Source organism: Corvus cornix, chromosome 1 (assembly GCF_000738735.6).
Source record: "Corvus cornix cornix isolate S_Up_H32 chromosome 1, ASM73873v5, whole genome shotgun sequence".
Lineage (NCBI taxonomy): Eukaryota > Metazoa > Chordata > Aves > Passeriformes > Corvidae > Corvus > Corvus cornix.
In genome coordinates, this window is record NC_046332.1 from 27,581,115 (window position 1) to 27,596,110 (window position 14,996).

The 14,996-nt window shown below is 42.0% G+C and overlaps 1 protein-coding gene across 2 annotated transcripts in view; it reads right to left on the minus strand.

Moving 5' to 3' along the window:
• MAN1A2 (mannosidase alpha class 1A member 2) overlaps nucleotides 1-14,170 on the minus strand; it is a 136,004-nt gene extending 121,834 nt beyond the window's left edge. The window contains exon 1 of one of the 2 annotated variants that reach the window (XM_010396079.3): nucleotides 13,724-14,168. In XM_010396079.3, coding sequence (XP_010394381.2) covers nucleotides 13,724-14,070 — 347 coding nt within the window. In that variant the 5' untranslated portion in view covers nucleotides 14,071-14,168. Of the gene's footprint in view, nucleotides 1-13,723 lie in introns of both variants that reach the window. The other variant, XM_019283823.3, reaches the window with a different exon arrangement.
• Nucleotides 14,171-14,996: the final 826 nt, after the last annotated feature.

Below are 14,996 nucleotides of genomic sequence, written 5' to 3' on the forward strand. Positions count from 1 at the left end.
CAACACCACTGACAGCCATCTCGGTTAGCAAAATCCAGGATGCAGTCTAAGGAATGACTGACCCATAAACAAGGTAAGGATGCCAGCATCGTGGCAGTAAACAGAATGCAAAATGGAAAAGTACAAGAGAATTAACTGTGATGCGTAAACTATTCTTAACACATAACAAATAATTCAGCCAAAGATGACTTGGCATTCTTCAGGAATTGCTGAGCAAATCTTTGTTCATGTATACCTGCAATCAAATTATTGTCAGGACACACAAAGTGAAACAAAATACAGCAAATGAGCAATGTTTCAGTAGTATGTACATTTAGAACTACCATGTGTGCTTTTCACAAGCCTATCATAATATTAACAGATTAAGCTAATGCAATGAAATGCTGATTTAAAGCTATCAGTGGTATTTCCAGTATCAGTAAAATACTGTAATACTAACATGTTTTACAAGCTACATATACAGGCTTTAGATGTATGCAGCAGCAGATGAGCTGGACACAAACTCATGTTTGACATGACCAAAACAGAAAACACACAGAAATACTGTAGCCCAAAACACGAATCTAAAACAATGAGAGAGCTGGGGGTATAAAACGTCTCAGCAATTTGATCTTTGAATTGTCTTCATCAATAGAATCTCAGGTTTTTCAGAGAGCTTTAGAAACCAGTACATAGTACACAGTATTATCTTCCTCTGTTCATTTGCTGAATAAAATAACATATGCATCCAGCATTTAGAGTCTCATTTCTTCGTTCTCCACAATATATGCACCATATACAACTCCCTGAATTCCCAACAACAAAATGCAGCTCGTGGCGAGTCATAGTCCCATGTTTGATTCCCTGAAGATTAAATTAAGATCTGTTTCATTACTTAAAATTATTATGGCAACATTCTTACCTCTTTCATGAAAAAGTGTTCATTTCACTAACAAATACATCCACACTATAACAGCATATAATTAAGAAAGAGATTACTCAAGCAGGATAACACTGTTGATTTGACTAATGAAAATTTTCGAACTGGAAAAAGACCTACAACCCTTTACTTCACTGGCATCAAAGTCATGTTTACTTTGAGCTCAGGTCTAATAGTTGCAAATATACTGGTCCCGAGTAAACAAGCACACAGTCCCAAGATCACCAAACCAAGAATTCAACTCTCTTACAACCCAAAAACCCAGTGTGAGCTTGGGCTGAGCTCCTCTAAAAATAAACTGGTACCTTTTAAGAGGATTCTCTCATAGCTATAAGCCACAAAGGGTAAGAAAAAGAGTGTAATTGATGAGACATTAATTCAAGAGAAAAATACTACCTCAAAAAGGCATAAAAGCTGAGAAAAAAGTGGAACTGGAATTAGCTGACTCAGCAAGATCAAGAATCAACCCACTCTGAGATCAAAGGAGGCTGATACTTTCCTACCTTATACCTTCCAGGCCAGCAGGGAGTCCTTGAGCTTGGGTAAGCACATTAATCCAGAGTAAACTGCCTAACTGGCTAGGCTCTCTGCATGAGCCAGTAAATGATTGCTGTGAATCTCCTGCTTGAAGAACCTCTGTGCTTGGTAGAAGACGCCGAACACTCACCTACGGCAATTTTAAAGACAGACTCTATTTCTCAAAACTAATGGTGTGGCAAAAGGTCATATCCTTGCAGCCCAACCCACGTAATATTCTATGGAAGACAATATTAGCTGGAAGCTCTTTCCACCCCTAAAGAAAAGATGCTGCAAAATCAAGCACTCAGCCTAGGAAATGGAAGTTTTATTCCCTCCTCTATAAATATTATGTCACCATCAGTCATTACCACTTTGTATTCCAGAAAAAAGGTATGGGGAAAAATAAATAACACAAAACATGGTATTTAAGATGGCTGTCAAAGCCTAATGTGGCTTCCTTTCTCGAGGATTTCTTTAGTTTTATGGAGGCTTTTACTCATTCTTTCTTCTCAGAATTAAAGTTCAGTCATTATTAACAGGTTAAAATAAGAGGCAGTATTGCCCATCCATCACCACAACACGTTTCAGGGCCACACCTGCCTTTGTAGGAAAAAGGCTGGGCCAAAGGCTGTGCTGTGAAAAACAGCATGGTATAAAGGAATATAAGAAAAATTTCTGGGTTACACTTCAATCCAGCTCCTCCCATGCTTTCCTCCCTTCCCAGCTTTTCCATCTCTACAGAGCATAGAAGATGATGCTGCTGTTTTAGAAGTCCTGGACTAGAGAGCCATTGGATGGCCCTTGCCACTTTCACTGCCCTGTTGTATTTCAACTGTTGAGCACTGAACTGAAAACAGTAGGGTCAAATTGCTAAAAATAAGTGAACAATTCTATAAAAAGGAAAGGTAGAGTAGAAACTGAAAATTAAATACAAAACCAAAAACCATCTGCCACAAATGTGTTTGAACAGTTTGATGTAAATACAAGAGTTTCTAAATCTCAAAAGGCATTCTATTTTAAGCATTACTAAATACACTTTAAAGCTGGAAAGAGCAAGGTTATGGCTGATGGAATTTAAGGCAATTTTTCAAGACAGCTTGGAAGAACTCTACTTACAGTCTGTACAGGCTCCAGAATTTTTTCTTCTTAAAAGAATTCAGATATAGAAAAATGAATTTGCTAAGTACCATATTTAAGGAATACCTAAAATTTTTTATGCTTCCATGTATTTTCTATTTAGTAAAACACTAGACAGTATTACACAGCTTGCTTTTTTTCTAAAAATTCTACACTATGAATCCATGAAGGTTCAAAACAAATTTGCTAGAAGTAATTACAACTGACTCTAAAGTTACACACACTACTTCGGAGTTTGGGTTAGTTGCTAGTTGGTTACTTGCTACTGTATGAAAGGAAGCTCCATAGATGTTTCCTTGGATTTTTTTTTTTTCTTTTAAACTCAAAAGGCACATTAAATTTCCCAGGATCACCACCACCACCAAATTCTAGAGATTGAAAAATTTTTACCAAAATTAAGTATCTTAATGGACTAAACCACAATCTTGTGATGGGTATTGATCAGGTGGCTTGTGTCAGTACCTGAACCTCCCAGCCCAAGTAAGGGTGGCATTTTCTTTGCACTGCCTCAAGTTTCTCCTGCAAGTGTGTTCCTGCAGGTTACATTACCACTTGAAATGTCACATATTTCATTGAGCATAATGGTTCAGGCATCGTGCCAAATTGACACGAATATGTCAAGCCTCATTTTTCTTTCTAACAGCAGTAGATGAGATGATCTAGTCCCACTGTAGTGTGATGGCCAGATGCTATTCTGAGAAAATTACATCTAAAGAGGGGAGACGGGGTGTCAAGCAAACGACAATGCTTAACTGCAATAGCAAATTCATCTGAATAAAATTAGTGCTCAAGTGATTTATGGAAATCAAAACAAACATATCAAAAGGCTACAGATGTATAAAACCCAGACCAAACCAAGGACCTGGGGCCCACATGCAGTGCTTATAACACAATCACAAAAATTCCATTGTTTCACCACACACACAAGAACTAAGTCACCATTAGGCATTTGGTTTTGTGAGTCAATAAACTGCTCCCATTGCCTACTCTGGCCAGCAAGCAGCTGCCAAGTACTGCAATGCCAACATGGGGCAAAGTAAAAGCCAGTCAGAAAGAACAACAAAAAAACACTGGTGGAAAAGAACTCGGCATCTTTTTCACATTAAGGAATACCAAGAATGATGGAGTGATGGCAGGGTTTCTTGTTTGGTTTTGAGTAGGGATTTGAATGGATTTTGGTCTTGTTTTCACAAAAGAGCTTCCTTTGGTTAACAATACAACTTTGCATTCTTTCCAATCACCATGTTCACCAATATCACTTCAAGAAAATGATGAACCAAGTTTATACGGAAGTTATTCATAAAAACTGCCAGTAAAATATCAGTCATCTCCTTAGCCATTGGCTTTGAAGTTCCACATTCAAGTACTTAAATGATGGCAGTGACAGCTGATTATCAACCTCACGGGGCAGTTTATAGATATCACATACACAGATACCTTGGTATCCTTCCATAGGTATCAGACCCTCAGAAGGACAAAGCTCCCAGACACAATGTAAAACTACAAAAATTCTTAGTTATCAGCGTGACAGCTACTGAAGAGCATTTAAGTTCCCTTCGAGCATCTACAATGTGAAAAAGTAACTCATTTCACATAAAAATGGGTGTAACAGTGAAACTCTTTGCACTTTTCACTGCATGGATCTGGACCAATTTAACAAGTATAACAACTAGCAGATCCAGCTTGACTGTTTTTAAGTATCTAAATCAGAACAGCTCAGAGTAACAACCAGTTTAAATAATTTTGTGCAAGACAGTGACAAAACTGAAGTTAAAATTTGTTTAATTGCTTGCATTATTGCACATTTGTTATGTTTTTTTCTATTTATTAGAAAATGGCTGTATCACAGACACATTAACATTTTGTCATGGATCCCACTGTCTGTAGAAGGTGGAATTATTCACAAATTAGAAATATGAAATTCCAAGATACCCCTTGTAACTCGATGATGCAAAGAGCCTCTTACACCTCTGCAATATTTTCTTCCCCAGAACTCCGTGCACTGCAATTCAGAATTCACTACATGTGTCACTTAATAACTTGGAGAACACTTTCCACTCAAATAGAAGCCAGTGACAACAGAACAGATGCCTTTAGGAAACTAAGGATGTGTGATTACAGTACTGAAAAAACAGACACATGCTTGCATCATCTGCAATTATTAAGTTTAGAATTAAATAGTCATCAGTGTTTCCAAGATAAAACTGATTAAGAGATTTAAAAGGTCATTAGAAACATGGTTCTGATTCAAACTAGTTCACGCTATCCTTTTTTCAAGACAAAATACTTTCTTTCTGTGAGAAAGAAAAAGGGAGGGGGGAGAAATATTTTATCTTAACCAGGAAAATAACTTCCCTCTTCTCTCAGCATCTTTCCCACTACTGCCATCTCAAACAAGCCAAAAGAGTGGCAGGTCTTTTTTCAAGTTTTGTGTTTAAAGCATACAGCAAATTTTATTTCATAAAAGTGGTGAAAACAAACAGGAAGTTTGTGGTCCAGAAAGTCAGCTCTAGATTATGATTTTCTAAATATACTGCAGAAAGGATGCAAGTATTCTGGAGCAAAAGCAGATCCTCTAACTTGCACTGGGAAAACAGCAAACAGCACTCAAAATGCAATACATTTATAAAGATAGCAACATACCCAAAAAAATCTGCTGAGGAAACAGCACATGGCTGTAAGCTATTCTTACCAGCCAACAAACCTAAACCAGGAATAGAATCCAGTATATTCACCACAAGTTTGTTTATCCAGCAGGATAGTCAAAGCAAGGAGATGTGATTTTCCCATTCCCACTGCAGGGTTTAAGGAATATACCACTCCCACAGATGATGGTTTTCTCACCCTTTGTAAGTACATTCAGGTTGATCCAATAAAAAGTAAATTGGATTAGTTTGATTTACCACTGATGGTCACCTGCTCGTAAGTGGCCTGATGATACACTTCAGCCTTAAAACATGTCAGCAGGTCACAGAGAGATATGATAACAAATTAATGAGAAACCACTTATGCAGCTTCTCTGTGCAAGCTTCAGATGCCTGGCTGGCCTGCAAACAGTGCTAAAACTCAGATGAGATGAATGTCATCTGGCAAAAGACTTCCAGCTGGCTACTAGCATACAGAAAAAGCTGGAGCACCTCTTTATGAAGACAGGCTGAGAAAGCTGGGGTTGACTCAGCCTGGAGAGAACTCCATGGAGACCTTCTAGGAGCCTTCCAGTACCAAAAAGCGTCCTACGAAAAAAGCTGGAGGGACTTTTTACAAGGGCATGTAGTGATTAGAATAAGGGAAAATGACCTTAAACTGAAAAAGGTTTAGATTAGATGTTAGGAAGAAATTTTTTACCGTGAGGGTAATGAGGCACTGGAACAAGTTGTCCAGGGAAACTTTGGATGTACCATCCCTGGAAGTGTTCAGGGCCAGGCTGTGTGGGGCTTTGAGCAACCTGGTTTAGTGGAAGGTGTCCCTGCTTTTGGCAGGTGGGTTAGTAATTGATGTTCTTTCAGGTACCTTCCAACCCAAACCATTCTAGGATTCTGTGAAAATTGACATTTCTGCATGCTGGTGTTAACAGACACAAAGTAATCTCATTGAGGAGCTCTTAAAGCTTTATATAGCAAGAAAATACTTTCGTCACATGCACTCCCTTAAAACTGTAATTTTGCTCATGCCATACTGATCAGATTACATAATGTTAAGCCAAGTGAAAACCTCAAACTTGCTCTCTCAAATAGAATCACAGAAAATAGCTAGCTGTCCACTGTAAGCTGCAATGGCAGTGCTACTGCAAGGAGCTGGGGAAGCACAAAATCCTCTGGTGGGTTAAGAGGTAACTAACAAGTAACAGAGCACGTAAAACATTAACTAAACTGATGCTGAATACAACATACAAGGTAATCCAGTTCATAGGTGTGCATGATAAGAATATTTAAAAGAACAAAGGCAGCAAGACAGAATGACAAATATGATTCAATGTTTGGGCAAATAAATCCTCTGAGAAGCAGAATTAACACACCCCTGTATTTCAAACATCAATGGCCTTTAGCTTTCTGTCCCAATGTTGTCTACCACCTCAGTAAACACACCCCATTGCTACTGCTATCCCACAAAAGCCAGGTCCTCCCTGCCACAGCATTCATTTCCAACCACCCTTCTCTATCAGTGGAGAACAGAGGACACGTGCTGTGGCTGGTTCAAAATTACACTTGTGCAGACTGACTAGCAGCAGAACAAGTATCACAAACTACTCTTGGGGTCTGTGATCCTTCCTTCAGCACTGTTTCCAATTAAGGTCTTTCCCTCAGCACCAGGATACACACAAGATACAGAAATGTACTTATTTTAACAGGTCACCCTTTGCTACTGATCGATCAGGGAAAAAGAGGGAGTAGAGAACAGCGAAGGATCAGTGAGAGCTACAATGTGTCCATAGCATGTTCAGATAAACTTTGCTTGCTTCGGTGACAAGGCCAAAAAGACCTTTAAAAAGCAGTCTCTAGGTAACAAAAGAATATTACTGCTTACTTATTAACCTATCTTCTCAACTTTTTTGTTTGTTTGTTTTAGAAACTCCAGTGTATCTGGTTAGGTACTCAAAAAAACAAAAATGGCAGGAATGGAAGTTACCAGGGACAGCTATCTCCCTTACTATTTATCATTTAGTATCTGTAGATCTCAAAAATAATACAGAATTTCCACATCCTTGAGTGAATGGATGAAGTTACATAATTTGCTCTATACAGGGCACTACATCAGACAACATAAAGACACAAGGAATCAAAAGCCTACAAATTTTATGAGCAAACATATGACAAGAACTTAGTCACAAAAACCTTTCCCAATCTTCCGCTCCATGTATTCACTCTAAATAAACCAGTTACAGTCATACAGGACATTTGGAGCCTTCAGACTTTTTATTTCAAGGTTTGAGGCAGCAGGAAAAAGCATTTGTTTTTTCCCTTTCTTGCCCCTTACTGGCCTGTTGGCCACCCCTCTCACCACAGTTTACTTGCACGAGAACTCTAAATTTCAGTAAAAAAGTGATAATCTAGTTACTGAATTAAGACAGATCATAGCACTCACTCGAGCCTGCATCTGAAAATGAAGGGAAAAGAACAAATCCCACAAGCTATACCCAAACACACGTCTCCAAGTTCCTACTCTGTTAGCCTGAATAACTACTGTGAGAAACAGCTGCCTACCCACGAGACCAGACTTTTCTCAATATCGAGAACTGCAATAATTAAAAGTGAAGGATGGTGGAATAAAGTCACTGACCACGTTTTGAATTTTACGGGCTTCTTAGGGATGGACATAAGAAGAAAGGCATTACAAAATTCCTCCTCTTTGCCCATATTCAGTCTCAGTTCAATCGTTATGAAAACATGTACACATACCACACATGTATGTAAAACCAATTACAAGTTTGCTAATATTTGTTGTAAGGAAGAAAAAACCCATAACTCAGAACAAACTGAGTAGGATTGAGATGTTTGTATTTACTACATGAAACTGAAAGGATCAGAAGATGGGGGAACTCTTGTAGTGCAGTATGCCCACAACTAGCCATACTGCTTACTATTGCCTACACTGCTACCATCATCAAGCAACCCACATTTATGCTAAAGTTCTTTCGAGATTTTAATCTACAAAACTCCAAATGAACCAAATTGCTACTGCCTCCCACCCACTAGCTGGCCTAAATCCAGCCAGGCTTTCTGCAGTTTTCCCACGCCTGATTGTTTTCCAGCATGTAGACGAAGTGTAGATCATGCAGAAAACCAACAAGTTAAAGCTTTTTTTTTTTTTTAACTGGAAAGGGTAAGAACTGGAGAACACCAGCACTCAACTCCTCTCTTTCATAATACAGGAAATACTTTGACGAACTGGAGTACAGCAAGAGAACATGAAGAAAGCAGCACTCTACATATGATGTAGGCTGTTCAGCAGATGGGGGGGGGGGAGGAGGGAGGACATCTAAACAGATGGTCTAAAATTTGCATTTTGTATTTCAAAATTGAAAGCACTTCTCAGCCTACAACATAAAGTGCTAATTTCAGCAGAACCTTAGAAATAATCCAAGAGGGCACCTCTCCCACTGTCCAGAGCAACTTCAGGAAAAATCACAATTAAGTTTAAGGTTATAATGTGGGACATCAAACTCCCATAATTCTTCAAGTACTAGCATCATCTCTCAAGTCTCTTCTCAACAGGGGCTCCAGAGAAAAGAATAACATGTGGCTACTAAAAACTCCAGCTGAGAAAAGTCTTTATTTAAAGAGGGTCAGTGCTCTTGCAAAAGCTTCAGCAGCTGAAGACTGACACCAGGCATTTACCTCAACTTTGCACTGAACATACAAGATGTTTCTGAACTCTGACTTGGAATGCACTATCCTGCCCTCTTCGGCTCCAGAGGCATCACCATGAGGACCTGCATTTCCTGCATGTTGCACCCAGAAAATTCTTGCTTCTAGATTGAGCATCTCAGCTTAACATCAGCGCCCACATTCCAGAGAGACTGTGGGGAGTCTGCTCTGAAGACAGGCTCGATCTCATGCACTGAAAAACTGAATGGAGTAGGAGTTGGGGCGCAGACACTAGAGTGGCTCCTGATTTTTAAGGGGAAAAAACAGGTTGCCTGAATCACAATAGCAAATACTCTTAATTACATTAATGAAGTGTGTCTCAAGTAAAGTTGGAAAGGAAGAGCAAAGAGTTTTATGCACTTTTATACTTGATGGCATGGCAGAGGATGACAGAAGACATTGACCCCACTGAGTAATAGAAGCTAAATTATCTCCTCTGCCCACTTTTACTATGGCTAATTAAGTCATATAGATGAGAGAAGATAAAGGGATTCAAAAGAAGCATATTAAGCTTTTCATTTTTTTTTTAAAGTAGAAATTAGAAGAAGAAATTAAGGCCAAAAGCATCTCAGAATAATTTTTGTTACTTTCACTCCCTAAGAGTAGAGGCAGCAGCTGCTACAACCACATACTGAGCAACAGAAGAGCACTTTCAGACTATTGCCATACAGCTGCTGACCCACAGCTCGTCATATCAGACTGCAGAGCTTCCATCTTTGCATAATACAGCAGTCAATATTCCCCAGCTTTCCAGAAACAAAAAGTCAAAAGCATGATTTAAACTGATCTATACCCACTGCCCCACAGAGGCCAAGGCCATTGAGGTGGTCACTTGTATTAGCAGCAGCTGCTGTCAACCTGATGACTTGAGGGTTGGTGGGTTTGCTTTTTTAAACCACAAATTTTGACTTGAAGGCACACATAGGAATTCAGCAGCTGAAGAGACATCTTCACAAGTTCTGAAGGACTGAACTGTTGGCCCAACAGCAGTTACAAAGTAGCTCTGAGCTCATAAAATTACATTATTCATTGCCTCTAGGATTAATGTACTTTCGCCACAGAAATGGCCTTAGCTTTTGTCAAGTAATACAAAGAGCAGCTGCTTTGACACATCATTAAAGAAACAAGTCTTCTCGATTTTCATATTGCAGCTAATCTTATTTTTAAAAAATCTGAGAAATCAAGGAGATTACAGGGCATTTGCATTCTCACTCATTTACATTAGATGCAAAGAAGCTGTAAGAATGTTTTGGTTTACTTCCAGAGCTATCTTTTAGATCTGGTACTGAAGAATGAAATACCATACACTTGAAAAGTAACTGGTTAGTAAGAAACACCTTAAGTATCTTTGTGTGGCAAGAGATGCAGAAGTTTGGGAAAAATTACAGTTATCTAAAATCACGTAACAAATTTTGGATGCTACACAAGTTCGTTTGGCAAGATGTGTCTTCAAAACCATGCAGCTCTCATTCCAGAATCTCTGCAATAGCCTATTTGAAATGGAAAGAAATTCATCTTCAGGAAATTAAATTGATTTTTTAAAAGTGTATGTATGCACATATCTTCCTAAGTCCTGGACTAATCTTTTCCACTCTCCCTCCTCTCAAAGGCAAAAATTAGTGGTACACCTTCCCAACATTATTCACTCATTCCTCACGCACTACCCTGCAGGAAGAGCTTACAGATCAAATGAACAGCTGGAAGTGAGTATTACCTTGTAATACAGCCCGTCCATTTCCCAAACATAAACTGCAGTTTTACCCCAGATTTTAACCATCTTCTTAGAAAAAATGTGTTTTTCTCTAGAGATAGGCAAGAACACTGTAACTCTTGAATAAATATTTAAGAACATCAAGAAGGGAGTAGGGCTTCCCCCCCACCCTTTTTTTCTGCTTGGAAGGGGAAAACAAAAGAGGGACAGGAGCAGCAAAGAAAACAATTTAATGGAAGATGTAAAGTTAATGTCAGCAAGGGGTAACCACTGTAACAATAAAAATAAAAGCACTCAAGAATGTCAAGGGTGCCCAGGGGAAGAGGTGGGAAAGCAATGCAAGGAATACAGAGAAGTCCAGTGGGAACCATTGTTTGCACACCCAACACTAAAGCATGATCGTGAAATGATTTTCTACCTACATCACTGCTGCATTTTTCTAGAAGACAGAAATAAAAATATTTTCCAGCAGCCTACAAAACTAAAAATTTGAGCGGGGCAAAATGAGCATTAAAATATTATATACTAAGGGAGCAGTATAATGTGATGTGTGTTTTATCATTTGATAGGCATCAATACCACCATCCACAGAAGAAACACTTTCTTTTTTTAGTGACTAAATCAAAACACCCATCATTTCACAATCAAGTGTATACTTCATATGAATGACCTTTGAGCCAGTTAGTTCTGAAGCCCCTCAGTTTCTGGAAATACAGTTTGCCAATCCATCCTCACACTTCACATTTTAGACTGCATCCTCCTTCATATTAGGATTACGTTAATTTCTCTTGACATTTGGTACCATAACTCCTCTGCCTCACCCAACAAACCAACAGTCAAAAAGTACCTGATGCTTGACTTTGCCCCTTGATAGTAAGCAGAACAAATTTTTCCACCCCAAAGTGAGACAACAAGTAATCTAGAGCTCACCACTGAAGGTCCTACACTTACTCAAAATATCATCTGTCAACGTCCAGGCAATCCAGGAGCAAGAACTTGGCAACAAAAATGGCAGTTTTCCATTATGGTAAACAACCACATCAGCTCCAAGCTGATGGCAAATAGCCCGTTGATAAAACTATGTGGTAACCAGCCAAAGCAGTTGCTTCAAAATTAAAGCACAAAAGCACATAACCTTGCTTCACAATGCATATTCTGACATTCACACAAGGGTCTTACAAGCAGGTTAAGCAGGCAGGCTTTTTAAGTAGTTAAGATACGCCTGGTTTGCAAAGCTAAAACAACAGGAATAATAACTATTCTTGCTCAAATAACAACTAAAAAAATGAACGTGACAGGGAAATTTTGGATGGAGGGGAGGTGAGAGGAACACACGTTCATAGCAGTACAGGAACCATAGGACAGTTAACTGACGTCAGGATAACCACTTTTTTTAAGAACAGATCCCAAACAACCAAAATGCATTTAGCTCTGACAGTTGTAAGCTACTGCTTATCTACACATGACAGACAAAAAAGTATGTACCTCATTCCTAAAGCTGTGGCCTCAGTAACTAAAAGAGGAAACCTGGAAAGGATTCATATGAACTATCACTATCAACAGACTCCTTTTTTCTACAGCCCATCTACTGGGCAACACAAGGTACAACAGCCACAGCTGGAGTTTTGAACATTTCTGAACTCTCCTTTTTGTTTCATCTGTCCTATATTTTAGAAACTGATTTTGACTGCATGTGCCACAGGGACTGGGGAAGCTAAGAAATAAGATCACACATACAAAAAATTAAACTCACACAGTGAAAGACAAGAACTTCAAAGGCATATTAGAGACTGTCTAAACCTATGTTTACTGCAGCGTTTAACCACACCAGCAATTAACATCATAGACAAAATAAGTCCTTGTTAAATATTAAGTACCCATGCCCTTTCAGATAGGGAGAAAGGGCTCATGTTAAGTGCCCCAAGACATCCAACAGCAAAGATGCCTTAAGGAAAAATACCATAGTATTCACGTATTCTTTATAACTCATAACAGATTAATAAAGAGAAGTAAATTAAACCCTCTCCTTTTAATCTCATACAAATAACCTTTAAATTATTCTTATGCCAATGAGATATATTTTAAGCTGTTTTTAAAGGAACACTATCAGCATAAGTAACCTTCCTTTAAAATTCCCTGTATTACTAATTTGAGTATGGAAAAGCAGGCATTTTATCACCCATCATCATATTTTAACATATATTTGACAGTGACAAGAGATCTGTCAGCCTCACTAAAATCCAGGCAGCAGGGTAGAATTTAGGCAACTGAAGTATGTTAGAAGCAAATATATTGTATAGTCATCATTTAAGGTTTTTTACCTTCGTTTTGAATGCTTAACTTCACATGATCCAGTCCCGAACATTTAGAGGCTTGCACCACACAAAGCTTTAGGTGGCCCCAAAAAGCTGTTGATACAGCATATCCACCCCTGATACTCTTATTTTATCTGTAATTTCTTTACGCTGGCAAATACAATTAAGGAAACTCAGCCACCGGCACCTTCAATCGTCTGGATTAACACTAGAGCAAGTGATTTTAAGGGCCAGAAAAAGGCAATTGTGCCACCTGCACTAGTTCTGTGTCCTGCACATCACAGGCTGACAGCCTCTGGATCACAGCATTAAGTCTCTTGCAGATCAAAGTTCTTGTGCACTATTCAGCAACAAGCAGCTGTTTTGAGTAAGTACATAATAGCTATGAAAGAGATGCAGCAGTTTTTCAGTCACTTATACTGTCTCCACAAATGCCATAACTTAACCCCCTTCTTTCCATGGCTGATGCATGGAATTGGCTAGGGTGAGAAAATAAATCAGTCACCGGAGGACACCTCATATTTGCCCTCCAAGCTCTCGCTCGCCAGAAGGCTAAATTCGCACTGGGAAAGGACACATGGAGCCACAGCTACATATGGCAGCTGGAGGACGCAAGGCTAGCGCTCAGAAGTTGATACACGTTGGGAAGACACGAGGATGTCGCTGAGAGGAGGGACAGCAGTACGGGAAAGGACCTATTTTAAGGGATCTCCCTGTCACCCAGTCCCGCTCCCTTCCCGGCGAGCGAGGCACCCACCTGTGCCGGTGCTCGTCGTGCCCTTGCCCGTGGATAAGGAAGCCGCCGAGGTTCTTGCCCCCTTTGCTGGTGTCCACGTGGGGAATGAGCACATCCTCCAAGCCCAGGTCAAAGCGCTTGTGCTTCGAGGAGTCGGGGAGGAAGAAGAACGCCCCGAAGCACAGGGTGATGAAGGCACTAAGAATAAGGAGCAGGATAAATTTTTCGGAGAGTCTCAAGGTAGCCCTGTGGTGCGGGAAGGCGGAGGCCCCCAGGTTCAGCGGGGGCAGCCTCCGCCCGGAGAGCGGCAGCAGGGCGGGAGTGGTCATCCTTCCGCTAGCGACCCCCCCGGCGGGGCACGGGCTCATCCCCTCAGCCCCAGCGGAGGGCGGCCCCGGCCCGGCTCGGGGGCTGCGGGCGGCTGCACCATCACCATCCTACCCGCGGGCGCCGGGGGAAGGGAGGGCGGGGGGGGAGGCCGGGCCGCCCCGACGGCCCCCGCCCCCACGGGGGCTGGGGCCGGGCGCGGTCGCCCCGCTACCTGCGCGCCCCCTCCCTCCCTCCCTCCCTCGCCGCGGGTGCCAGCCGGGCCCGAGCGGGGACTCCGGTCAGCGGCGCTCCCCGAGCTCCGCGGCCGCGGGGCTGCGGGACGAGCGGCGGCGAGCAGCCCGGAGCCCGGCCTGGCGCGCGGCGTCGCTCCGCCCGCGTCCCCTTGTCCGGGCCGGGCGGAGGCGCATCCCCCTGGCCCGCGCGGGGCCCCGCTGCGAACGACGCCGGGAGCGGCCGCCGCGCCGGTTCCCGCTCCGGACCCTCTGCCCGCCCCCACGGCGCCTGCGCGGCGGCGGCGGGCGGCGCACGCGCGCGGGGCGCGGCCGGGGCCCGGGGGGCGGGGCGGGGGCGGGGCCGGCGCGGCCCCCGCGGGGAGCGGGACCGGGAGCGGCGGCGGCGGGAGCGCGAGGGCGGCCGGGCTGCGGACCCCGCGCGAGTGAGTGGGGAAGCACTGCTGGGACAAAGCAGCTGCTGGAGGGGGCCCAGCGGAGGCCACAGAGAGATGCTGAGGGGTTGGGAGCATCCTCTCGTACGAGGAGAGACTGCGGGAGCTGGGCCTGTTTAGTCTAGAGAAGAGAAGACTGAGGCGGGATCTCATTAACGCTCATAAATATCTCAAGGGTGGGCGCCAAGAGGACGGTGCCAGACTCCTTCCTGTGGTGCCCGGCGACAGGGCGAGGAGCAGTGGCCATAAACTAAAACACACGAAGTTTCACCAAAACGGGAGGAAGAACTATTCACTGAG